The 26,082-nt window shown below is 38.2% G+C and overlaps 1 protein-coding gene across 1 annotated transcript in view; it reads right to left on the bottom strand.

The window, feature by feature from the left end:
- Nucleotides 1-26,082, bottom strand: part of LOC136876441 (ATPase family AAA domain-containing protein 2) — a 456,642-nt gene that overhangs the window by 427,593 nt on the left and 2,967 nt on the right. The window contains exon 4 of the mRNA XM_067150416.2: nucleotides 20,140-20,308. Within this exon, the coding sequence (XP_067006517.2) occupies nucleotides 20,140-20,308 (169 nt within the window). The remainder of the gene's footprint in view (nucleotides 1-20,139; nucleotides 20,309-26,082) is intronic.

Raw genomic sequence — 26,082 nt, 5'->3', positions numbered from 1 at the left:
TTATGAGGACGTTATCAACTATTTTTAATAAAGTTGAGTGTGTGAAGTTATTCATTTCAGTCTCCGATGATTCACTGCAAGTAAATCGAGTACTGCTTATGTGAAAAGAAAGGGCGGCCATTTAGCCGCCGCGCGCCCGCACGCGACATTCAGGTATGTGCGCCCGCTGGAAGGTTAATTATGGAGAAGAGGAAGCAGCTACAGTCTAATTGAAGTTTGTGGTACATGCCTTTAATGCAACTTTAAAGTGTAATATCTCCAACAAAAAAGAAATCTCAGTGAACAAAAAGAACAAAGTGCAAAGAAAAATTGCAACCACTTTCACAACAAGAAAGAGTAGGAAAGGAGAAAAACCTCATTCCAATGAAACAGCTAAAATGATTCAAGATGGGCAAAATAATGCAATATCTGGTGACTGCAGCGAGTGTGTGGAGTGCTGGGAGAACCATTATTTGACAAAAAAGAAGGACGATTGGATTAAGTGCACCGTCTCCAACAAATGGCTGCATTAATTGTGTTCAGTGCATAAGAACTTGTGTAATGATTGTAGACAAGAGAGAGTAAGGAAAAACATATCCTAAAAGGACTGAAGGATAAATTGAAGTTCAAATAATTAATTGATACATTAATGATCAAGGAATAATAGACAAGTGAATGTAAATAAGGTAAATAAATGTATTAAACCTGTAATCACAGTTTACTTCTCAATTTCTTCCCTACATAGCATATCAAATACATAACACTATCTCATCTGGACACTACAGGAGAGATGGCGTAGGTGACACACTTTCAAATAAACGATCTCTTTCTGTAATCTACTTACATTAAGACCATTTCCTTCAAAAGGCATTGAGGAGAGATATAAGGAATGACGTCTAGCATAAAAATAAGCTAATGGAAATATTATTATTTATAAGTTTCATATTCCGTATTGATTGGATTCAATGTAATAGATAAGAAAAATGTTCCACCGATCAATACATTTATTGTGGATGAATTACTACACTAGTACCGGTTTCGACCTATCTTGGCCATCATCAGCTAGCACACAAATTTACAGTCATTAGATGAATTACAAAGAAGTTACTTAAGAGCATCCGGATGTCTGATAAAAATGGAAGTAAAATATATTGCAGTATGTTGCGTTAAAATGGCTCTAATTAAAAGTAGTGATGGTTAGAATAAACTAAAACCTATTGATTGAGCGTGGACATGAGTACATAAGCACATTAAAATATATATGCCACATCATAAGACACTAAAAATATATAGCACATTAAACACATTAAAACATGGTATATTTTAAAAACGTCTATTAAAATTTGAGTTCATGTTGCGTTGCATTCATCCTTCAATCCTCTTGTAGTTCTTGTGTTGATTAAGTTGAATATCGAGAATGTTCTATAGTTGGTATACTTTGCATTGATATGTTATGAGAACTCTTGTCAGTAAAAATTTGAAAATTGAGTTGATGTAGCAAGATAGGTTTTAATATCAGAGTAGTTGGTGGTGACACTTCTCTCGTCTATGTACGTTATATGGTCGTTATCTGTAAAGAAAAGCTAATATGAGTATCGCGTATGTATGGAGGAATGCCTGGATGTATGTGTGTAATGAAAAATGTACTTACTGTTGTTGCTGTGGAGGTTGTGTACCGATACGTTTGGATATTTGTTGTGCTCTGCTGCAAGTACGTCTGGGGCTCATGTGAGCTGTGTGGATGGATGTTGGTGGAGGGGATGGAGGAGTGGCTATTGTGAAGGTAGGGGCGGGGTTAGGTTTGTGATTCGTTGGTTTGTTATGACGTGTGTTTACTAATTTGAGATAGTCGTTTTTTATTGCAGGAATGACTTTGTCAAAAATGATACTGGTTTTCTCTGTAATGTCGTTAATGTTATGATTGGGGTTAGCGTATTGATCCAAAGTAATAAAGAAATCTTCGGTTATGTTGAGCAGGGGGCCCTTAGAGTTTATGTTTAATATCATCATGTCATTATTGATGTCTGTGAAGTTGTGCTTAGACTCTTCTACATGTTGGCCTATTGATGAGAAATGGTTGTGCTTTACTGCATTTACATGTTCATTATAACGGACGGTGAAGTTTCTACCTGTACGTCCAATGTAGCTTGTGTCACAGTTGTTACACTTGATGCGGTAGACACCTGATTGGTTGTACTTATTATTATTATTATTATTATTATTATTATTATTGACTGTTTTGGTGTTGTGTATAGTGTTGGTGCTGTTGTGTGTGGTTTTGAATGCTATTTTCAGGTTGTGCTTCTTAAAGATATTAGTTATAGTATATATATTGGTGTTGTTGAAGGTAAATAGAACATCATCTTTTTTCGGTTTGGCTGTTTTGATTAATTTAGTTTTAGGTTGGGATTTTATTTTGTGGATGATTTTGTTGACCATTTCTTTGCTGTATCCATTGTATTTGGCTATGTCGTGGATTAATTTTAATTCATTATTTCGATCTTCTATTGTCATTGGGATATTGAAAGCTCTGTGTATCATACTATAATAGGCTGCTTTTTTGTGTGTGTTGGGATGAACGGAGTCATTCTTTATGGTATTTAAGGTGTGTGTGGGTTTCCTATAGATCTTGTAAGATAAGTGAGTGTCATGTCTGGTTATTGTTAAGTCCAGGTAATTCAAGGTACGGTTATTTTCTGTTTCTTTAGTGAATTTAATTTGGGGGTCTAAATTGTTAAGATTGTCTAGTACAGTATCTGCATCAGTGAATCTATTATCTATAATTACAAAGATATCGTCGACAAATCTACACCAAAAATATATATTATCTATTTTATTAATTGACGTGTGTTCTAGGTGGTCGATATATGTTTCTGCTAATATTCCGGAAGCAGGAGATCCCATTGGTAATCCTTGTTGCTGATATATGGTATCATGAAATTTGAAGTAGTTATTGTTTAAGGCGAATTTAAGCAGAATCACGAATTCTTCTATTTCTAAGGTGCTCAAGTTACTATGGTAGTAGAAATCTACTAATAACAAAAGCCGATAAAGGCAACACTACGGTCATTATGGATAAGAATGAATACATAACTAAGACTAAAGAATGTTTCCAGGACAACACGTTTTCAATTATACGCCGAGATCCAACCAATAATATACAAAGAAATTTAAAAAATCTACTCAAGAACACACACTTTATTCTCACCGAAACAGAATCTGCTAAACTTATAACCATGAACCCCCAATTACCATCCGCAAGGGCCTACCCTAAAATACACAAAGAAAATGTACCCATGAGACCGATTATAAATTATAAAGCCAGTCCAACCTATAAGTTATCACAATTCATTCAGAAATTTTTGAAAAAGCATTATTCATTTTTAGCAAACAAAACAATACAAAACTCAATAGATTTTTGCAATAGAACCAAAGAACTAAAGATTGAAAAACATCATACCCTTACTTCATTTGATATAACAAACATGTACCCTAACATTCCTATTAAACAAAGTCAAAATAATTGAATCTAACCTAAAAAACCATAGTAACTTGAGCACCTTAGAAATAGAAGAATTCGTGATTCTGCTTAAATTCGCCTTAAACAATAACTACTTCAAATTTCATGATACCATATATCAGCAACAAGGATTACCAATGGGATCTCCTGCTTCCGGAATATTAGCAGAAACATATATCGACCACCTAGAACACACGTCAATTAATAAAATAGATAATATATATTTTTGGTGTAGATTTGTTGACGATATCTTTGTAATTATAGATAATAGATTCACTGATGCAGATACTGTACTAGACAATCTTAACAATTTAGACCCCCAAATTAAATTCACTAAAGAAACAGAAAATAACCGTACCTTGAATTACCTGGACTTAACAATAACCAGACATGACACTCACTTATCTTACAAGATCTATAGGAAACCCACACACACCTTAAATACCATAAAGAATGACTCCGTTCATCCCAACACACACAAAAAAGCAGCCTATTATAGTATGATACACAGAGCTTTCAATATCCCAATGACAATAGAAGATCGAAATAATGAATTAAAATTAATCCACGACATAGCCAAATACAATGGATACAGCAAAGAAATGGTCAACAAAATCATCCACAAAATAAAATCCCAACCTAAAACTAAATTAATCAAAACAGCCAAACCGAAAAAAGATGATGTTCTATTTACCTTCAACAACACCAATATATATACTATAACTAATATCTTTAAGAAGCACAACCTGAAAATAGCATTCAAAACCACACACAACAGCACCAACACTATACACAACACCAAAACAGTCAATAATAATAATAATAATAATAATAATAATAATAATAAGTACAACCAATCAGGTGTCTACCGCATCAAGTGTAACAACTGTGACACAAGCTACATTGGACGTACAGGTAGAAACTTCACCGTCCGTTATAATGAACATGTAAATGCAGTAAAGCACAACCATTTCTCATCAATAGGCCAACATGTAGAAGAGTCTAAGCACAACTTCACAGACATCAATAATGACATGATGATATTAAACATAAACTCTAAGGGCCCCCTGCTCAACATAACCGAAGATTTCTTTATTACTTTGGATCAATACGCTAACCCCAATCATAACATTAACGACATTACAGAGAAAACCAGTATCATTTTTGACAAAGTCATTCCTGCAATAAAAAACGACTATCTCAAATTAGTAAACACACGTCATAACAAACCAACGAATCACAAACCTAACCCCGCCCCTACCTTCACAATAGCCACTCCTCCATCCCCTCCACCAACATCCATCCACACAGCTCACATGAGCCCCAGACGTACTTGCAGCAGAGCACAACAAATATCCAAACGTATCGGTACACAACCTCCACAGCAACAACAGTAAGTACATTTTTCATTACACACATACATCCAGGCATTCCTCCATACATACGCGATACTCATATTAGCTTTTCTTTACAGATAACGACCATATAACGTACATAGACGAGAGAAGTGTCACCACCAACTACTCTGATATTAAAACCTATCTTGCTACATCAACTCAATTTTCAAATTTTTACTGACAAGAGTTCTCATAACATATCAATGCAAAGTATACCAACTATAGAACATTCTCGATATTCAACTTAATCAACACAAGAACTACAAGAGGATTGAAGGATGAATGCAACGCAACATGAACTCAAATTTTAATAGACGTTTTTAAAATATACCATGTTTTAATGTGTTTAATGTGCTATATATTTTTAGTGTCTTATGATGTGGCATATATATTTTAATGTGCTTATGTACTCATGTCCATGCTCAATCAATAGGTTTTAGTTTATTCTAACCATCACTACTTTTAATTAGAGAGATTTTAACGCAACATACTGCAATATATTTTACTTCCATTTTTATCAGACATCCGGATGCTCTTAAGTAACTTCTTTGTAATTCATCTAATGACTGTAAATTTGTGTGCTAGCTGATGATAGCCAAGATAAGTCGAAACCGGTACTAGTGTAGTAATTCATCCACAATAAATGTATTGATCGGTGGAACATTTTTCTTATCTATTACATTTAATGGAAATATTGGCGAAGACTTGCTGCACAATCATTACAAAATGTGCGCCACCTCTCCCTGACTTACTCTATATCCATCGGGACAAACATTTTAACCCCTTCAGTGGCGGGTTCTGGCAGACCTCCTGTGCCAGAAAGGTGAGGTTTAACAGAGGAAATTATTAATGTTAAAAAGCAAGGAATGAGTAACAATTATTAAGGGAACACATTCATATATTATTCAAGGTTAATAAAAACTTATTTTACACTCTATTTACATTTTACAATAAGCCTGTGACATGGTTTCATAAAATATTGGTGTTTTTAGAATACTGTCTGTGACCAATACATTTTTTATTTCACTCTTTTGCATTATTCCCACCAACAACACTAACGGAATAAACTGCAGAATTTCATAACAGATTCTTTCCAAAACTGTGCCCTTGTATGCGGGGATTTATTTACAAATTTTCCAATGCACCTTTAGCATACGAATTAGTTTCGGTCACTATCAAATTTACAACTTCATGTGTTAAAAACAGTTCAAAACAGTCAACCGCACTCACCTCTGGTAATAATCCAACACTAACACCAGGATTTCCCGTAAATGGAATTATATTAGGGTGCACACTATCCCCAGGCTTACACTTTTCCCACGCGAATGTACGTTCAACATCTCCTACCATCACCCAAGCTTCTGACGTAATATCTTCTCACTTTCACTAGAAATACTAAGAAGGTCATCATCCGAAGAATCAATATAATCGTTATCACTATTATCAGAAATACTAATGTCACCTAGAGATTCATCTTCTATGTAGTTCCTTATTTTGTCTTCAAACATCAGTTTCGCGCTCGCCATTTCTATTTATCTCGTCAGCTGACCAGAGATTGTATATGTAAAGTAGAGAAGATAAAGCATATTTTAGGCCAGAGACTTCATGAATACAGCTGGAAACCCTCCCGCCATCTGTTGAGAATGCTGAAAAATATTTTCCAAAGAGATTATAGTACCCGAGAAATTACTGGGCGATCGCAAAATGAACACTGCAGCTAAACGAGAATTTCTCAGGCATGCCACCAAAGAGGTTAATAAAGACAAAAATTTAAATAATGCGATTGAAACAAAGTGTCTACTTGAACAATTACCAAACTTACTACAAACATTCAAATCAAAAAAATTAATTTTGTCAAATATTCAACCACAAAAATATTACTAATCCCGTTGCAAAAACGGATACATCCCCCTCCTCAACAATACCTATAGACTCTCCTCAATGCACTACATCAGCTACCAGTGCACTGCGTACTCTCCCTTCCCCTACTCACCCTCCATCACAGCATCCCCACACTTACAACACAATGAGTAGAGGCGTGGCAGCAAACGGTCACCGTGCTGATGTATACACCACTAAACATCTCAGCAATAGTCGAAATGTTAAGTGATGACCTTTTAACATGATTATTTAAAAACAGTATAAGCAATCTTATCAATGCCAATGATTTATGTAGCTGAATGTCCCTTTCGAATGTAGCCCCTAACAGCTTCTAATTCTACACTGTCAACTAGTCAATTGTCCGGCTCCATGGCTAAATGGTTAGCGTGCTGGCCTATGGTCCAGAGGGTCCCGGGTTCGATTCCCGGCCGGGTTGGGGATTTTAACCTTAATTGGTTAATTCCAATGGCTTGGGGGCTGGCTGGCTGGTTGCATGTACCATCTTCAGCATTAGAATTCATCACAGGTAGGGCCCCATTTTCATAGACGCGCAGGTCGCCTATGCGGCGTCAACTCGAAAGACCTGCACTGGCCCTCTTCGGAAGCCACACGGGATTATCATTATTATACCTAGTCAATTTAAGTTTATGGTAGGGAAAACGACCAAGAAGATGTATTCAACCGTCAATATTAATTAATGACTAACGTTTTAAAGCCACATAACGATTAACATACAATGCCAATTAAATGAACACATTTATAAAGACAAAAAACTTCAGAAGTTTTAAGTTTGAGACGATATTGCAATTTTAATCAAGACTATAGACTAATACAGTATGTTACAGTACACACAATTTCACTCACCATTAGAATGAAAGATGAAATGCATTAAACTTAATAACCAGAATCTCATTGTGTCATGTTACCATTGAGTTTTAGACATCAGTGTTAATGAATCAAGTCTTTTACTCTAAATTTGGCACTGTTATTTTAATCAAAACTAAACTGTCAATTTATACATTTTATATCATAACTGCATTTTAGCAAAATGTGTTTTTATCAAATTAGTGTTAAGACTATAATTAAGTACTATTAATTATAAGTATATCAAGATTATAACTTAACCTTGAGACATTGTAATGGCTGAGGATGCTCGATAGACGAGCGAAACATGTCCCAACTGTAGTATTATGTCAAGTATAAAGTCCTAACAATAAAAACATTTTATGTATTGAATAGGTGGAAATCAAATAAATATTTGTATTATATTATAACGAATTTCAATACAGGCCTAAATATGAGATTATTACATGTAATACAACAGAAATTGACGAATGGAAGGTGGACTATTCATGTACTTATATAGACGCCAACAGATGGCAGGAAGAAACTTTATACAGCTTCGAAACACACTAACTGCGCACCGAAATGGGTTTGCACAGTTCTGGATTTCGAACGAACGTACGAACCCAAATGGGGATGTGAAGTTCAAAACCTTGACTACTCTCATGAACCCAAATCAGAAAGCACTGCTGGCGACAGGTTAGAAATCCAGAAATTAAGTTTCCATTCTTTCTTTAAATACGGTATAGTGAAAGACAGATCTGTTATTCGGAATATTAATATTTTTGAAAAATGCAATGCATAATACTTTCTCATGCCACGCACTTTCACCACATCACCCTCCCTAATTCCCCCTCCTTCCACTCCTCACACATCCCCTACTGCTCCTCCTCCTCCTTCCCTCTCCCCTCCTACCCTAACAAAAGGCTGTTCCCCCGACCTAAGCTATCCACCGTGCTCAGTTCCTCTTCATCTCGCGCCATAGCTTTACCGCCTCAGGTCCCACATGAATTGCGAACATCATAGATACTGTCTCCACCCTACACGTTACGTTGCAACAATAGACTACAGATAATAACACAGTCAACTTCTAAGCTCTCAGAACGTTTTACATAATTCGAAGTTTGTATTCTTGTTAAATGAATATGTTTACTACACCCTCAACAAGTAACATTTAATGAAAAATCACTACAAATGTGAATCTTTAACTGCCAAGTTCATCTCGTACTTGGATTTTGATATGTCATATGCCTTTGTAAAAGTTTGTGTATGTTGAGGCCTAACTCATGTTTATACTACGCTCGGCCTATGTGGCATTTAATGAAAAGTGTCTACAAATTTTGATTCTTTAACTGCCAAGTTCATCTTGAACTTATGCAAAATTTGAATGTGTTATATGTATTTAGAAATTAGTGTTTATTAAGTCCTAACTCTTGTTTGTTATAATTTTACTTCACCCTTCATGGACTGTTTTGAAGTGACATTTAATGAATATCTACAAATTTGAACCGTTAACTGCCAAGTTCATCTCGAACCAAAGGTTCAAATGTCATGTACAATTTTCAGAAGATTGATTCTGTTCAGTCCAAACTCGTATTTGAACTACACTCGTACCAGTGACATTCAATGAATAAGTGAACACAAATCTTTAAGTGCCAAGTTCATCTTGAACTTACAGTTCAAATGTGTTACATGTATTTCACAAGATTGCGTCTATCGAGTCCAAATTCGTGCTTGTACAATTTTATTTCACACTTCGCAGCTGGTTTTGAATTGACGCTTAGTGAAGAAGTGACTACAAATCTGAATCCCCAACTGCCAAGTTCATCTCAATCCAAAACTCTTTAAAATGTTATGTGCATTTTTGAGACGACTGTGTTTGTTGAATCCTAACTTATGTTTTGTACTACACTCACGCCAGGTGACATTCAATGGAAGAGTGTCTGAAAAATTTGAATCTCCAATGCCAAATTCATCTCGAACTTCTGCGTATTTTTTGTTGTGGTTTATATGTTTTTTAGGTGACTGTGTTGAGTCCTAACTTATGTTTATACAGTTTTGATTCACCCTTCATGGACCATTTTGTTGTCTGACAATTTCTGACTTTGTAATTCACTATTTTATGTCTCTTTTACTCTTATTTAATCATAATGATGTAACATTTTGTGTAATGTACATGTCTGCATGTATACACCTATGCATATTTCTCACATTTTGGCTGAAGATGACGTTAAATAGCGCCGAAACTAGTTCCAAGTAAGAATATGTTGTAAATAAACTTATAACATTTATTTGTATTGAAAAGGTGGACCCTTTAAGTTACCTATCTTATGTTCTCAGTTCAATATGGACAAAAAATGAAATTCTTAGATTTAAATGCTCATATTTCCCAGCTAAATATGTTTACAAGAAAAGAAATAGGGAAACTTAATTCTGGATGGCCTATGTACTTATTACTGCTACTGTCAAAATTACTGATGGGGAGGGCTAGGATGTTGCTAGTGACAAAATTACTGATGGTGACTGGTATTATTATAAGATATTAGAATCATTCCGTATTGACGGTTTTCACTTTACAATGGCGAAAAATGAGAGTATCCTCCTATTCAATACATCATATATTCCGTCATTCGACGGAGCAAACAAATTCAAACATGTTTCGGCTCGCTTGAGCCATCTTCAGTGAAAAAAATTAGGGGGGTTAGAATAATTTACATAATATAAGTTGAAAAAATGCTAAAAAACATAATGAAAGAGAAAGCCAGGCCATTAGAGAGGACAACCACCTACTGCACACCGTAAGTTCAAGCTTTCTTCACAACCATTCCACACTTTTTACTTATCAACCCATGTTTCTCATACAACCTCATTTTTTCCATTACAGATTAGAACTTCATTGACAGTTTCCACTAGATTACTTACAGTTTACTATGCATCTGTCTTCTACCTAACACAGCTTCTCAATTTTTATACGCGGTCCTTCCGACCCCTTTATAATAAGGCAAGACACCAGCCAACATTATGAAACAATAACGGAAAGGGACCGCTAGATTGAGAAGATATTGATATTGAGAATGCTGCTATTTCTAAAGCCTTAAATTTCATTGGTGTTTTTTTCTCCTTGTCATAGGCTTTTCGCCTGCAGGTTATATCAGGCTTGGTTTCTCAAAAATGTTTGCTCCCGCTCTCCTCCTGACCAATTTGATGTGACGGGTTTCTACTAGGATGATTTTGACAGCAATTTCAAACTGTTTTGTCATTTTTACTAAACCAATAATTTGTAAACTATGAGGTCCACAACCTCACCATGTGCTACTATTATTCATTTCCATCTGCATCATTTGTTTTCTCATTCCCTTGTTTCTTAGGTTAACTCAGTTTTTAGTTTCAATTATTATTTTAAATTAACACCTGTTTCACTGAATTTTGTCGCAATAAGTTGTTTTTTGCTCTGCATATTGATGTAAATATTGTATATTTGTGCTAATTTTGTTTCTGTCTAGGCTCTCTTGTTTGTTTTTTCATTTGCTCTTTCATTATGTTGTTTAGCATTTTTTCAACTTATATTATGTAAATTATTCCAACCCCCCCCCTAATTTTTTTCACTGAAGATGGCTCAAGCGAGCCAAAACATGTTTGAATTTGTTTGCTCCGTCTAATGACGGAATATATGATGTATTGAATAGGAGGATACTCTCATTTTTGGCCATTGTAAAGTGGTGACTGGTATACAGAAAGTCACTTGAGCATGTACTCTCACCCACATATTTCATTAGCTTCTTTCCTGTCATGCTGTGTAGAGTGAATATTTTACTTGTTCAAGTGCACTGTTATATTGTGATAGTCCTTTTAATGAATATGGAAACAAAAAATAAACTACAACCAATGAAGGAGGTAACGATTATTCAAAAGTCAAATACTGAAGAATTTTTTAGGTTGAAAGCCATTTGGAATTCCAGGATTGAAGCTTACGCAGAATGTAAAAGAACTTCATTCAAGATTTCAAAGTAAAGCCTGTGAACGAGAAGAATGTTCCAGTTGTAGTTATATTACTTTTACTACTCTATGTGGAAATGCATAATATTACTAAAATTATTAAAAATATTACTAAAAATTCTATAATCATTTAAATTTGTAACATTGTTCCATTATATTGCTACAGTATAGTAGTGAATTATAGCTCAGATGGATTAGGTAAATCTCATCCTCTCTCAGATTGTCAAATGTATAATACAACCCTCAAGTCAGTCGAGAAACTAACGTAGGATGTTCTTGTACTTTCCTAACCCTTTGACTTTTCTTTTTTAATAGAAGAGTAAGGAGAAGTTCTTCATAGAACACCATTCTCTCGACTGACTACTACCCAGTGTGAATTGAGCAATTATTCACAAGTTGCGCCGCCTGTCGCCCTCAGCTAATAGTGGATGTTTTCACAGAGGAATGAATCAGAAGGGGGTAGGGGTTAGTGTGGTTTATAGCAAGTGAACGTTTTTGAGAACTGGTAGGCACCTGAATGTGACTTAGGACTTTTTGGAAGATCACGGCGTGTAGCAATATGCGACTGATTTTGTGGAGACCAGGATGGTATGTAGTTATTGGCTGGGGTAACCCCCAGCAGTAAATGAAATTTGAAATGGCATATGGCTTCAAGGGTCATATTCATGAACGTGACTTTGACTTACGTAAGTTCGCTTAGTTGAGTTTCGTGGAAGTCCGTTTCATAAATACAACTTTTACAAAGTAGACTCTGGCATAAGTAGATTTTGGTAAGTTACGATGTGAGAATTAGATATGAAGTTGGCAATGAAAACATTGGAACAGCAGTGTAGCACCTCCCATCACTCAATGTTTTTTCTTAATAAAGCAGCAGCAGAAGAAGAAATTCAGCTGTTTCCTCCGTTATAGATCGCATTGGATTCTAAACTCAATCCAATCCAGTTAATTTTTATTTCTCAACGATGGATGGAAAGAAAAAATTGCCTTCAACAACTATGAAAGGGAGGTGTTACTAGAACTAGTGAAAGAGAAGAAAGATATAGCTGAGAACGAAATCAATAAACTTCATCTCGTGGTTGGCTATGCCCTGATAATTGAAACTAAAAATTCCTTTCCTATCACGGAAAACCTCAGCATGGTTGCCACCTGGACTTATTATTGGTACATGGGTGCAATCAATAGCTCCAACCACTCCAGGGAATCGGGATCTTTCATACACACGTCACGCATTATTTCGATTCAGCTTCATTTGGGAACGAAACAAACTCTGGTCTCTTTCGGGCAGTCAGGATCGATATTCGATATTCTTTTGATTATTCTACATACTGAGGGCTGGCTTACTCCTCGTAAATCAGGGGAATCAATTTGGAAGTTACCTGAAAACCATGGAAGTGTGAAAGACTATTGTATTTACCATAAGAATGCATTAATCTGTGCTGCATCCCTTAATCTAAATAGATAACACGATGAGTAGAAAGTGCAAAAACTTTGCGCTATAGTAACAATAATTTTACTCTTACCGGTAGCATAATATATTAACGACCGGGCGATTTGTCAATGTGGTTAGGGGCCCGCGGCTGTGAGCTTGCATCCGGGAAATAGTGGGTTCGAACTCCACTGTCGGCAGCCCTGAAGATGGTTTCCCGTGGTTTCCCATTTTCACACCAGGCAAATGCTGGTGGGAGCTGTACCTTAATTAAGGCCACGGCCGCTTTCTTCCCATTCCTTGGTCTTTCCTATCCCATCGTTCCCATAAGACCTATCTGTGTCGATGTGACATAAAGTTAAAAAATAATCTTAACGAAATTAGCAACTGTATTATTGGAGGTATTGGTGATCCTCGATTATTATATTTCTGTAATTCGTTTTCAAACATGGTTAGTACATCTAATACTGTACGTTTGTCAAATCTATATCGTTTTCTAAACTCATCTGTATTAAATTCAACTGGGTTCGTGCATCTCTTTATAACATGCCGAGGATTAGGCACAACGTACTGAATAATTTCCTGGATCTCTTTAATTTCGTCTACAAAATTAACTACACCAGCAATATCTGCCATTTTATTATTTTTCTGATCTCAGAGTCTACTTAAGTACGGAACATCGGCGACTTGGAAGTAAAGTTGACATCTAAGTTTACTTCCATCCAAGTAGCGATTACGAAATGGAAATGGCCACTTACCGCCTTCTAAGTCTAAGTCAAAGTCTCGTTCATGAATACGTTCCCTAGGGCCAGGAGTGTCCCAGGACAAGTTCAGCTCGCCAAATGCAGGTCTCCTTATTTGACGCACGTAGACAACCTACGCGTTATGATGAGGATGAAATGGTAACAACACATACCCCGTGCCAGCGGAATTAACCAATTACGGTTAAAATTCCAAACCCTGCCGGGAATCGAACCCAAGACCACTCTGACCAAAGCCAGCACGCTAACCATTTAGCCATGGAGCCAGACATCCCCAGCAGTAAAACTCTTCCTCAGATCGTCATCATAGAAGGCACAGCCTTTAGGGATAAACAAATAGGTTTGTTCCGGATGCCTAGGCTGCATGCTAGAGATTGCTTTGTGTGGTACGCATAGGGCTGCCATAAGCTTCAGGATGAAATTCAGGATATCAACATCGACAAGTTCCAACCATAGGCGCCGACTCCAAGGGAGCACTTGCCCCCATACATGTAGTGCTCCTATAAGAATATCTGATATGTTACCATTGATGCATTCACGGCCTGTACTTATAGACATGATATTGTATAAGCTTTTGGGCTTATGCCATATAAGGTGAAATTCTTTAAGTTTCGCAGAGAACTGTGGTCTGCGTTATCAGAAGAAAATCTCTACTGTGCACGAGAAAGGCTTCTTTAAAGAAGAAAGTACAGTTCTCTGCGAAACGTAAAGAATTTCACCTTACTTTCTTGACAAGGCATAAGCCCAAAAGCCTATAATTATGATATTTTCACCCTTGACCCCGTGCTCAAGACCAAAAGGCGGCGCCTATGGTTCCGAGTGTATTTGGTTAATTCCATACGAACTGTCTCCTTTGTTACCAAAATATACACTGGTTATATGATAATATTAAAAATCAAATAAAGGAATAATAAGAAATCATGCTTTATGTAAAACACCTACTTTACAGACCACTCCAGAATTATATACACTGACTTAGCAAATGTCATGGGATAGTCACCTAATAGTGTGTGGGGCCTCCTCTGGCCCTGTGAACTGCAGTGAGACGCCGTGGAATTGAGTCGACAAGTCCCTGGTAGTCCTCTGGACGCAGCTGACACCAAATCGTTCGCAGAGCGGCCACCAATGCTGGTCTGTTCGTGGGTGGAGAATCCATAGCACGGAGCCTACGTTCCAGGACATCCCAGATATGCTCGATAGGGTTCATATGGGGGCTCCTAGATGGCCATGGCAGTCATTGGACCTCCGCTGTATGTTCCTGGAATCATTCCCAGGCGACGTAGGAGCGATGTGACAGCACATTATCATCTGGAAACACCGCAGAACCGTCTGGGCACTGGAAAGCCAAAAATGGGTGGAGATGGTCTCCGAGCAGCTCAACATACCGCGTACCATTCAAAGTCTCTTCCAGAACAACTAGGGCGGCCATTCCATACCAGGAAAATGCACTCCAGACTATACCAGAGACACCAGCGCCCTGGACCACACCTTCGAGGCAGGCGGGATCCATCGCTTCATGTGGTCTGCGCCATACACGGTGCCTCCCATCGGCATGGTGCAGTTGAAATTGTGATTCGTCTGATCATATCACGTTACGCCATTGTTCCAGTGTCCATCCCTGGTGACTGGCGATAAATGCGCGTCATGCCCAATGACGTTGGGTTAACAGTGGCACCCGTGAGCGGCGCCGGCTCCCATACCCCATAGAACCCATGTTCATACGGATTGTCCACTGGGAGACATGTCTAGCACGGCATGTGTTGAATTGAGGCGTGATTTTTTGCACGATTGCCCGTCTGTCACTACTGACAATCCGTCTCAGATGTCGCCGGTCACGGTCATCGAGGGTGGCTGCACGGCCGGTCGTTCATCTGTTGTGGACGGTGACACCCGTATTCAATCATTCACGATACACACTGGACACGGTTGATCGCGTGAAGCTGAATTCCCGAACCACTTCCGAAATCGCATTTCCCATCCGTCGGGCGCCGACCACCATACCCCGTTCGAACGGTGTCAGCTCACGATGACGTTCCATGTTACACCTGTCACATGCACAGCCACTGCTCACAAGGTCTCCTATACAACTGCCGTCGGCACAGGGGACGTGTGGTGCCCAGAAAACACACCTGCGCACCAGTGCTCTGCTATCCCATGACATTTGCTCAGTCAGTGTAATATTCAATGTTATTTGCATAGATTTTTAAGTAACGTGGAATTACTCATTTCTCAATCTATATATATAAAATAAGAGTTTTGTCTGTACATTGCTCAAAATTTAAAAAGGATGGTATTTCTGTATCAGTCATGTCCATAGTAACAAGGAAATGCATTTTTTTAATTTTCCGTAATTTCTGCCTGTCTTGTCTGTACGTATGTATACGCATCACGAGAAAACGGCTGAAGAGAATTTAATGAAAATCGGTATGTAAAGTCCGGGAATAAGTCGCTACAATCTAGGCCATAAATAATCTTTTTGACACTGAGAGAAATGGTAGTTTAGTGGAAGGCCTAAAATATACTGTAATTCTCAAATATTTATGTTATTAGTGGTCCCATCTTAATTAAAATAGGTATACAAAGTCGGCGAATAAGTCGCTACAATCTACGCCATAAATAATATTATTTACGCTGATAGAAATGGTAGTTTAGGGGAAGGCTAAAATTTAATTCTCAAATATTTGTTATTAGTTGTCCCATCGTAAATAAAATTGGTATGCAAAGTCAGGGAATAAGTCGTTACAATCTAGGCTATAAATAATATTATTCACGCTGAGCGAAATGTAGTTTAGGGGAAGGCCCAAAATTTAATTCTCGAATATTTGTGTTATTAGTGGTCTTATTGACAATTACTATATAAATAAAGTTACATAATATTAAATTTCCTATCATTTATGTCTTACACATGTTGACCGTACTGGCTATGATAACGGAGATATTCATGAATATGGATTTTTGTTACCAAGATTATATCAGAGCCATCACGAGAAAATGGGTAAACAGAATTTAATGAAAATCGGTATGTAAAGTCAGGGAATAAGGAACTACAGTCTATGCTGTAATTTGATAAGACGGCCTTATATTACAGAGTCGAAAGAAAACAATGTGAAGGCCTACAATACAGAAAACTCATAACATTGATCAACAATAACATTACATTGACCATTGTTTGCTGTGATTTGCTTTGTGTCTCTGTTGCCATTTATCTCCGATAGATGAGATTACTGCTGTATACTGAGTTTTCTAATTTGCTCTACGTCGCGCCGTGACAGATAGGACCCATGGCGACGAGATACAAAAGGGCTAGGAGTGGGAAGGAAGCAACCCCTACGTTAACTACGTTATAGCCCCAGCATTTCCCTGGTGTGAAAATTGGAGACCACGGAAAACCATTTTCAGGGCTGTCGACAGTGGAGTTCGAACCCACTACCTCCCGGATTCAAGCTCACAGCTATGCGCCCCTAACCGCACAGCAAGCACAGCAAACTCACCCGGTTGTACCGAGTATAACAGTCTGCCTGACAATTGGCGGGAAGTAGTTGGGGAGATAGATAAATTTCTGATATTACCGATACGTAACAAACTGGTTCATCATAGCATTCGAGCTATTCAATTCCTACTCTGAGGCACTGATTGGAATGAGCAGTGTGCATATTTAACAGAATAATGGCAGAGAAGTGTTCACAGCTGTCTGTGGTCTGGTCATTGCAGCACTGGAACTTTGGATTGTTAGACCGGCACCGTAGTACTGTTCGTTAAAAGTGAGAAAATGTGCAGTTTATTAATTTGATCAAGTATTTTATATAACATTGCTCTTAATCACTACATTCCTGACGACTTCAGATAGGAAAACCACAAAGACAGTCTTTCTGAGAATCCCGTAGCGAAACACTGGTACATCAGCTAGTAACAAACAAATGAAAACTAACAACAGCATTTATTTACTTTTGCTTAAGGATATTATGATACAGAAGTGGCCTGATGCTATCATACTTTTCAGAACTTGACTCACTTTTAGCAGTTTTTTAAAATGTAATCATGAAATTCCTGCCATGATATTTCTTTAAAATTGTATTGCAGCAATAATATTGATTTTACAGATTCTACTTTATCTGTTTCTGTTATCTGCCCATAGTGAAATCATTAAAGAAAAAATTCTTTCCACACACACATTATGGCCAGGTAAACAGAAATAGGACTGAGCCAATTTAAGCAATCAGAACACTGCTCACTGGATTTACATTGCTTTAAAAACTGAACGCATGTATTACCAGCTAACATGGATACAAAATAATTTTCATCATTATTCAACACACTGCTCCCGGGCAGAAGTAGATAGCGTTAGCGTAGGTCAAGCCTGTTACCATGACGTCAGGTAATGATGTCAGACTGTGCTTCAGGGTGACCAACCCAAAAAAATCCATTCCCTTTCAAAGACATTTGAGCAAAATGTAAAATAATTTGCTCTGATTTTTAAAATTCAGGACATTTAGGGATTTTTAAAAATTCAGTCAGGACGTCGGGACACATGCTCAAATTCAGGACAATCCTGCTTTCTCAGGATGTATGGCAACCCTAGATACGCATGAAAAGTGTTGCAATGGAGATACTTCTGATGACTGGTGGGTCTGATATCTACAGAGGTATAAACTACCATCCCAGTGGTGGAGGTCAGTCAAGGAAACAGAGAAATGGAGCAGATCTGTCATATGAAATGGACACTGTAATTAAAGAGTTGTGGCAGTGCAGGAATGAGCCAAGTAAGTTTGTTTCATGGTGCCACGGGAGAAGGATAGCATCGTTGAACCTCCAAAAGACTAGCAGCTGGAAAGGCTCAGGAACAAGGAAATTCATCTTGAGCTTTCCCATGAAGAGATTATCCAAAGAGTAGGCCATTCCGGTGTCCTTAGTGGTATCTGGTAATTACCAAATGTGTCACCTGAGATCCTTTATATGCTGACATCATACACCAAGGAGTGTGAAACAAGACTTTTTTCATCCTTCAACACTTCAACTCTTATAAGATGATTGGCTCAAAGGAATTTGAACACATGGACCATTTCAAGTCCGTAAGATATGTATTATCTCACATAGTACTATAATAGAACAAGAGAAATTGAAACAAGGAATAGAAGCACTATGGTCTTACCTGTAGTTTCTCTTCCTCGATCATCCACCAGCACAGGCCAGTATGAAACACTTCTTTATGTGCTAAATTGTTCCAAGGGGGAAATATTACGAATTAGATGGCATAATACAATACATGAGCTGTAGGCCAATGCTCTTCGCAGTAAATGATGAGAAGTTTATGAAAAGGAACACTGTTTGGCCGAGATTGGAATCTTCAAATGAATAAGACATTATTGCCATCAACTGATAAAAGAAGATGGGAGAAATCTTCGATCCTACAGCACGTTTTGAGACCACAGACACACAACCAGAAGAGACTGACAAGGAAGAGGAGGAAGAATATTATGAGCCAACTATACCTTACTTTTAAAATAAATATGAACTTAAGACAATTAAAGGGACTGGCCTGTTTATTGGGTCGGGGGGGGGGGGGGAATTCTAAATTTTTCTTTAAGTGGCGTGGATATTACAACTGGAAACGTGAGTTTTGTGACCAATATAATCAGGTATTCAGCAGGTATTCTTCAAAATCAATCGTACAGATTACATCATGATAGATAGGCAAGAAGAGAATGTATTAAATAATCTAAGGAAAAATCTACCATTCTGTTTCCTTAGGCAAACTCAAACTGGGCCAGATTGAATAAATAAAATAAACATATTCATGTTGGTCAACATTCTGCAGGGAGTGCGTTTGTACACCAAGTTATCATTATGCTTTTCTGTATTCAGTCCAACTCTGCAGTAGTACAGGCGAAAAAGCAAAGAGGACATTGAATATCTTCAGTATTAGTTGAAAATAATATATTAAAGTAGAGAGAGCAATTGCTGGAAAGAACAACAGTAATAATTGCAAGAAGATTAGCGTAATGACAACAAAGACTTGAAGAACTAATATATCAAATGGGATAGATTGTGGGGGCATGTCAGATGAACAGGGGATAGGTTACATACGTAGAGTAGAGAGACACTTATGGGAAAAGGAGGAAAAGAAGTCTTAACATACAGTACTTGAATTCAAGGCGAGTAATATAGAAGGATACAAGGCTGCACTTAAATTGCAAATAATGGAGACAACTGAGGACTTCAAGGTTTGTAGATTTGTAGACTTTTAACATTAAAAGATGTGTACCCCTAATAAAAAAATCTATATATATTTAGTTCTTCCTGAACAGCATTAGATGAAGCTAAAATTGTAATACACACCTATATCTCCTTTTAGATGGAGTAAATATATCGTCATCATCATCAGGGGCATCAAATAATCCTATATCATCAGAATCATCCATCATCTCATCTTCTTCATAGACACGGCCCCTTTCATCTAGCGACACAGGTATCCGACAGCTGCGGATGTGTCTGCTGGAGCTGATGCCTATAGGAAGGAACACGACACCTCGTATACTCGTTACAAGCACACAAAGAAAAGTTACTAACACAACTAGAAGAGTGACTTAGCCTATAGTTTTAAGTACATGGGAGTTTACTTTCATGAGAATATCAGAAAACCACAACTACATTATAAGTATATATGAATAATGGTGCTTAAAAGGCAAATTAGAAAATAGTCACTTGCCAAATGACTTTAACATAGAACACTGCTTATTACAAGCAATCCCATACCTTATTTCTAAAGTACAACAATAAACTATAACAACTTCTCTTCACAAACAAATATTCAAAACATTGCCACAACAATTTTGTCTAAAACAGGAATTGGTAAATTTCGTTATCAATACAACCCTCATTTCAAGACTGACACAATGCTTATTCTAACCATGTGAATTATCACTGCAGGGTGCCCACTATTAAGTTAAGTCTGTTTTCCCTGTATTTTCCCTGCATTAAATTTAGTGGGACATGGTACTTAAGAGTGTCGCTCGATTATGTATCGTACTCTAGTATCATCATCTTGAAACATATTTTACACAAACAATTACAACTGCATAAAGAAATTGAAATAAATGTATCAAAAGTCAAACACGCTTGAACTTATCGCAAGGCGCCAATCTGTGAAGTTAGTTATCAGTAATCCCAACGTACACAGCCACTAGGCCTAGATACACGACAATGGGTTGGGATATAGTACCATCTGAAGTACTTATTTGATTATTGTTTGCATGAAGGAGTTATACCAAATAAATGGAGAGTTGCTATAGTAGCCCCTGTGTTTACAGTAAAGGAAAGTGATAGACATAAAGCTGAAAATTACAGGCCAAGACATGTTTGCGAAATTAATAACTGGTTCCATAGAAGGCAGTTTGGGTTTAAGAAAGATTGTTCCACTGAAGCTCAACTTGTAGGATTCCAGCAAGATGTAGCAAATATCTTGGATTCAGGAGTCAAATGGATAGTAGCGCGATTGACCTGTCTAAGGCATTTGATAGGACGGATCATGGGAGACCATCGGCAAAAATGAGTGCAATAGGACTTGACAAAAGAGTGACTGAATGGGTGGCTATATTTCTAGAACATAGATCTCAGAGAATTAGAGTAGGCAAAGCTTTATCTGGCCCTGTAATAATATAGAGGAGAATTCCTCGAGGCAGTAGTATTGGACCTTTATGTTTTCTTATATATATAAATGATATGAGTAAAGAAGGGGAATCAGAGATAAAGATTTTCTGGATTATGTTATTCTCTATAGAGAAATAAATAAGTTACAAGATTTTGAGCAACTGCAAAATGACCTCAATGTTGTGAAATGGCCAGTACGCAATGGTATGATGATAAACGGAGTTAAAAGTCAAGTTGTGAGTTTCACAGATAGGAAAAATCCTCTCAGTTTTCATTACTGTGATGATGGGGTTAAAGTTCCTTATGGGAATGATTGTAAGTACCTAGGTGTTAATATAAGGCAAGATCTTCATTGGGGTAATCACATAAATGGGATTGTAAATAAAAGGTATAGAACTCTGCACATGGTTATGAGGGTGTTTAGGGGTTGTAGTAAGGATGTGAAGGAGAGGGCATACAAGTCTCTGGTAAGACCCCATATGGTTTCAGTGTATGGGACTGAGAACTGGAAGAAATCCAAAGAAATGCAGCTCGATTTGTTCTTGGTGATTTCTGACAAAAGAGTAGCATTACAAAAATGTTGCAAAGTTTGGGCTGGGAAGACTAGGGAGAAAGGAGGCAAGCTGCTGGACTAAGCGGTATGTTACATGTTACAAATCTCATGTTATGGTGTGTACTGAAATGTACCTAAAGTCACAGAATAATATTAGAATATAAATTCCACCTATTCAATACATAAGAATACATAAGCGGAATGTTCCAAGCTGTCAGTGGAGATGGAGAGATGGCGTGGAATGACATTAGTAGACGAATAAGTTTGAGTGGTGTCTTTAAAAGTAGGAAAGACCACAATAGGAAGATAAAGTTGGAATTCAAGAGGACAAATTGAGGCAAATATTAGTTTATAGGAAGGGGAGTTAAGGATTGGAAAAACTTACCAAGGCAGATGTTCAATAAATTTCCAATTTCTCTGCAATCATTTAAGAAATGGCTAGGAAAACAAAAGATAGAAAATCTGCCACCTGGGTGAGTGCCCTAAATGCAGATGAGTAGTGACTGATTGATACAACCAACAACATCGATCTAAAGTTGCTCACAGCAAACCATCCGTCAGTCAATCACTCTTCATACTAATGCCTCTGTTCATCAGGGACCTTATTCATGAGTGAACTTGCAAGTTTCTAAACACACTCATAACAGAAACGTATGGGTTAGTGTTCAGAAACTCTGGAATTTCCCAGTTTCTTTAGCAAAAGAAAGTGTCGTTCAAATACGTATGCTGGTCAAGTAGTGTGAATAGAAACAAGCACTGTTAACACATTCTATTCTTTGTCAAATAATTTTCTGTGATAATTTTGCTTTTCCATAATAATTTCTCCTTAATATTGAGGCAAAATTCGTAATAATTATGGGCAGTCTATTATAGTTAATACCTCTACATTATGTAAATTACATGGGTAGCTTTTAAAACGCAGGGTGTTACAAAAGAACGTTAAGAAAATAAGAGTTATTGTCTTTTAAATTCATAATACACAAAGAAAAACATGGCACAAAAGCCCCGAAGGGCCATGGCCTACCAAGTGACTCCTGCTCAGTCCAAAAGGTCTGCAGGAGGTGTCGTGTGGTCAGTACAACGAATTCTCTCGGCCATTCTTGGCTTTCCACACCTCGAAAAAGTTTTGCACCACCTGTACAGGGTCTCTCTTCTAAACTCAGACTGTCCAGCGGCGTTTCTACTCTCCGAGACCTAAGTCGCTGTATGGGAGGTGCACACATAGTTCTTGACCTTGCAAGGAGCGTGCACGTGATCGGCCTAGCATCAGTAGCCAGTATGAATCTCAGCTGTTAACATGGCGAGATCATTATTTCAATACCGCATTTTTGTATGTACAGGGTGTGGCAGAAATACCGGATGAATATCACATATAAATAACTCAGCAACGCAACAAGCCATTCACAATTTTGTTGCGCAGTTTAAAAGAGCAGGGTTTGCCATTTATGTCACATACAGTAGACTGGAGCGAACTAAAGGTCGTATTGGCCACAGCTTTCAAACAGGTGTTATTGTCCTGGTAAGCACGGTCTTGGCCTTTGCCTTGGAGAACATATGCATTGTCTTGTCCAGGCTAGTCAGTCAGCCAGCCAGCCAGCCAGCCATTCGCTAGCATGGCGTGGAGTGGTGTGAACACCGAGGTTTCGTCATTGAGACTTATTTCAAAAATGCCGACTCTGTTACCACAACACTGTGTTTGTTTTGCAGACACTTTGGCTTAGGTCGACATGAGAAAATTACCAACAGGAACACCATTCTGTTATGGGTGAACAGTTTGAGAAAAAGTGGTTTGAGTGTGAAAACGAAGCCGCCTTGGAATCCTGCTGTGTGGTTCCAACAAGATGGTGCGACTTCACACACAGCCAGGGCGTCGATGGGTGTCCTCAGAGAAATGTTTGCAGGACGTCTCAACTCCTTACGGGGTGACGTTCCATGGCCAGCCCGTTTCCCTGACCTCGCCTCGTGCGATTTCTTTCTCAGGGGATATTTGAAAGATTGCGTCTTCCGACGTAAGCCGCGAACATTACAGGACCTGAAAGCTGCCATCCGTGAAGAAATAAAGGCAATACCACAAGACATGCTCAAGCAAGTCATGCGGAACGTCAGGGAGAGGCTTCAGAGGTGCATCGAACACGACGGTCGGCATTTGGATGACATTATTTTCAAAACCTAGTGTGTATGTGTATGTGACGCAAATGGCAAACACTATTCTTTCCAACTGTGCAATAAATCTTTAAATGATCAAAACAGACTTTTAACGTATTAGGTCGTGTTACGTACATGTAGTACGTGTTGAAGAGATGTTAAGTACAGAACAAAAATGGCCAGCCGGACACCAGTGGGATCCGAACCCATTTTTGTTCTGTACTTAACATCTCTTCAACACGTACGTAACACGACCTAATACATTGAAAGTCTGTTTCGATTACCATGCGGTCGTGAAAATTCAATATTCAATCTTTAAATGGCTTGTTGCATTGCCGAGTTATTTACGTTTGAAATTTGTCAGGTATTTCTGCCGCACCCTGTGAAAATCATTTTAAGGATGAGTCAGCTCGAGGTGGACGCAACGCATTTGTTCAGCAATTTCCTGGTGAAGTGCCATCTTCATGAGCACTGATTCACGTAATTGTACATAAATTTGAAACTACTGGCTCAGTGCTCAATAAAAAATATGCACCCACACGAACAGTTTTAACAGAGGAAAGGCTAGATGACATTGGTGCAAATCTTCAACAGTCACTGAATAAATCACTCACAAAATTAGCACAAGTAGGGGTTTCGGTTTTTTTTTTTTTTGCAAACAGAGCAACAAAGCTGTTACACATCAAACCATCCTACAGGTTAACACGGGCCCATTGTTTAAAACCTGCTGATCCAGCCACACGAGCGAGATATTGAATTATTGAATGATCAATTATTCGTCACACAGCTTATGTTCTTTTCGGATGAGGCCTGGTTTCATCTTAATGGTCGTGTGAACAGTCATAACTCTTGCTATTGGAGTGCAGGTAATCCTAATGGTGTTTATGAAGTTCCTCATTATGAAGGATGACACTTCCAGCAGCTTTTATAATGTCAGATGTCATATAGGATTGTACACACGCTTAAAGCAGGGTGACCGCGCACAACGTAAGTTGGGCTGAGACAGGTGCTGTAGTGCAAGAGTACAAACACCATGTGCTCAGCCTGGGTTTATTATGGGAGTCTTTATTTTTTGTGTTTGTGAAAAATGTTTGCTCTAAGAGTTGTTGCATGACAGACAGACAGACATCCAAATGACATGTAACGGTATGTTACTGGACGTGGAGATGATGCATGCAGACTCAGAACAGACCAGACCAGACCAAAAGAGTGCTGTTACTGTCACATCTGGACACAACATGACAAGAGCACATTTGTGTCCTGTGCAGTATACAGACATGCCTCGACGAGTCATTATGGCTTTTGACCATAACCATACAGCGACACTGTGTCAGCAAAGCCTATGTGTGAGGACAATTACCAGCCTGGTTGGTGTACACTGTAGCAATGTTGTCCGGACCTACAGCCACTTTTGACACAAAATGTTTAAGATCATACTCGCAATGGTCGTCCGCGGTCAACAACAGCAGCTGACGACTGTTACGTGTGAATCCTGGCTCGCAGGAACCCGGCAGAACTGTGTAATGCCTTATGGCAGGCAACTGGTAGGGCTGTGTCTTCACAGACAATCTGAAATAGTCTCCACAGGAACCACCTACACTCAAAGAGTTCCTTGGCAAGCATCTGCACACACTCCCCAACACTGTGGCACCAGTTAGATGGGAAAGGTAGCATTTGGACTGCACTCTGGCAGCAGGTCCTCTAAACGGATGAGTGTTGAAAGTGTCTGACGCTGAGTAAACATTGTAGGAGGGTTTGGAGAGAGCGAGATAACCCCAAAAGAGTCCTGTATGCCATCCAAGATCCCATCAAGGAGGTGGATCCATCATATTTTGGGGCAGCATTACGTATGGACGTCGGACGCCACTCGTCATTGTAGAGGGCAATATGACTGGTACACAATACAGAGACAGAATCCTCAGGCCCGTTCTTCA

This window comes from Anabrus simplex, chromosome 6 (assembly GCF_040414725.1).
Source record: "Anabrus simplex isolate iqAnaSimp1 chromosome 6, ASM4041472v1, whole genome shotgun sequence".
In the NCBI taxonomy this organism is placed as follows: domain Eukaryota; kingdom Metazoa; phylum Arthropoda; class Insecta; order Orthoptera; family Tettigoniidae; genus Anabrus; species Anabrus simplex.
This window is presented reverse-complemented; position numbering and strand designations above follow the sequence as displayed.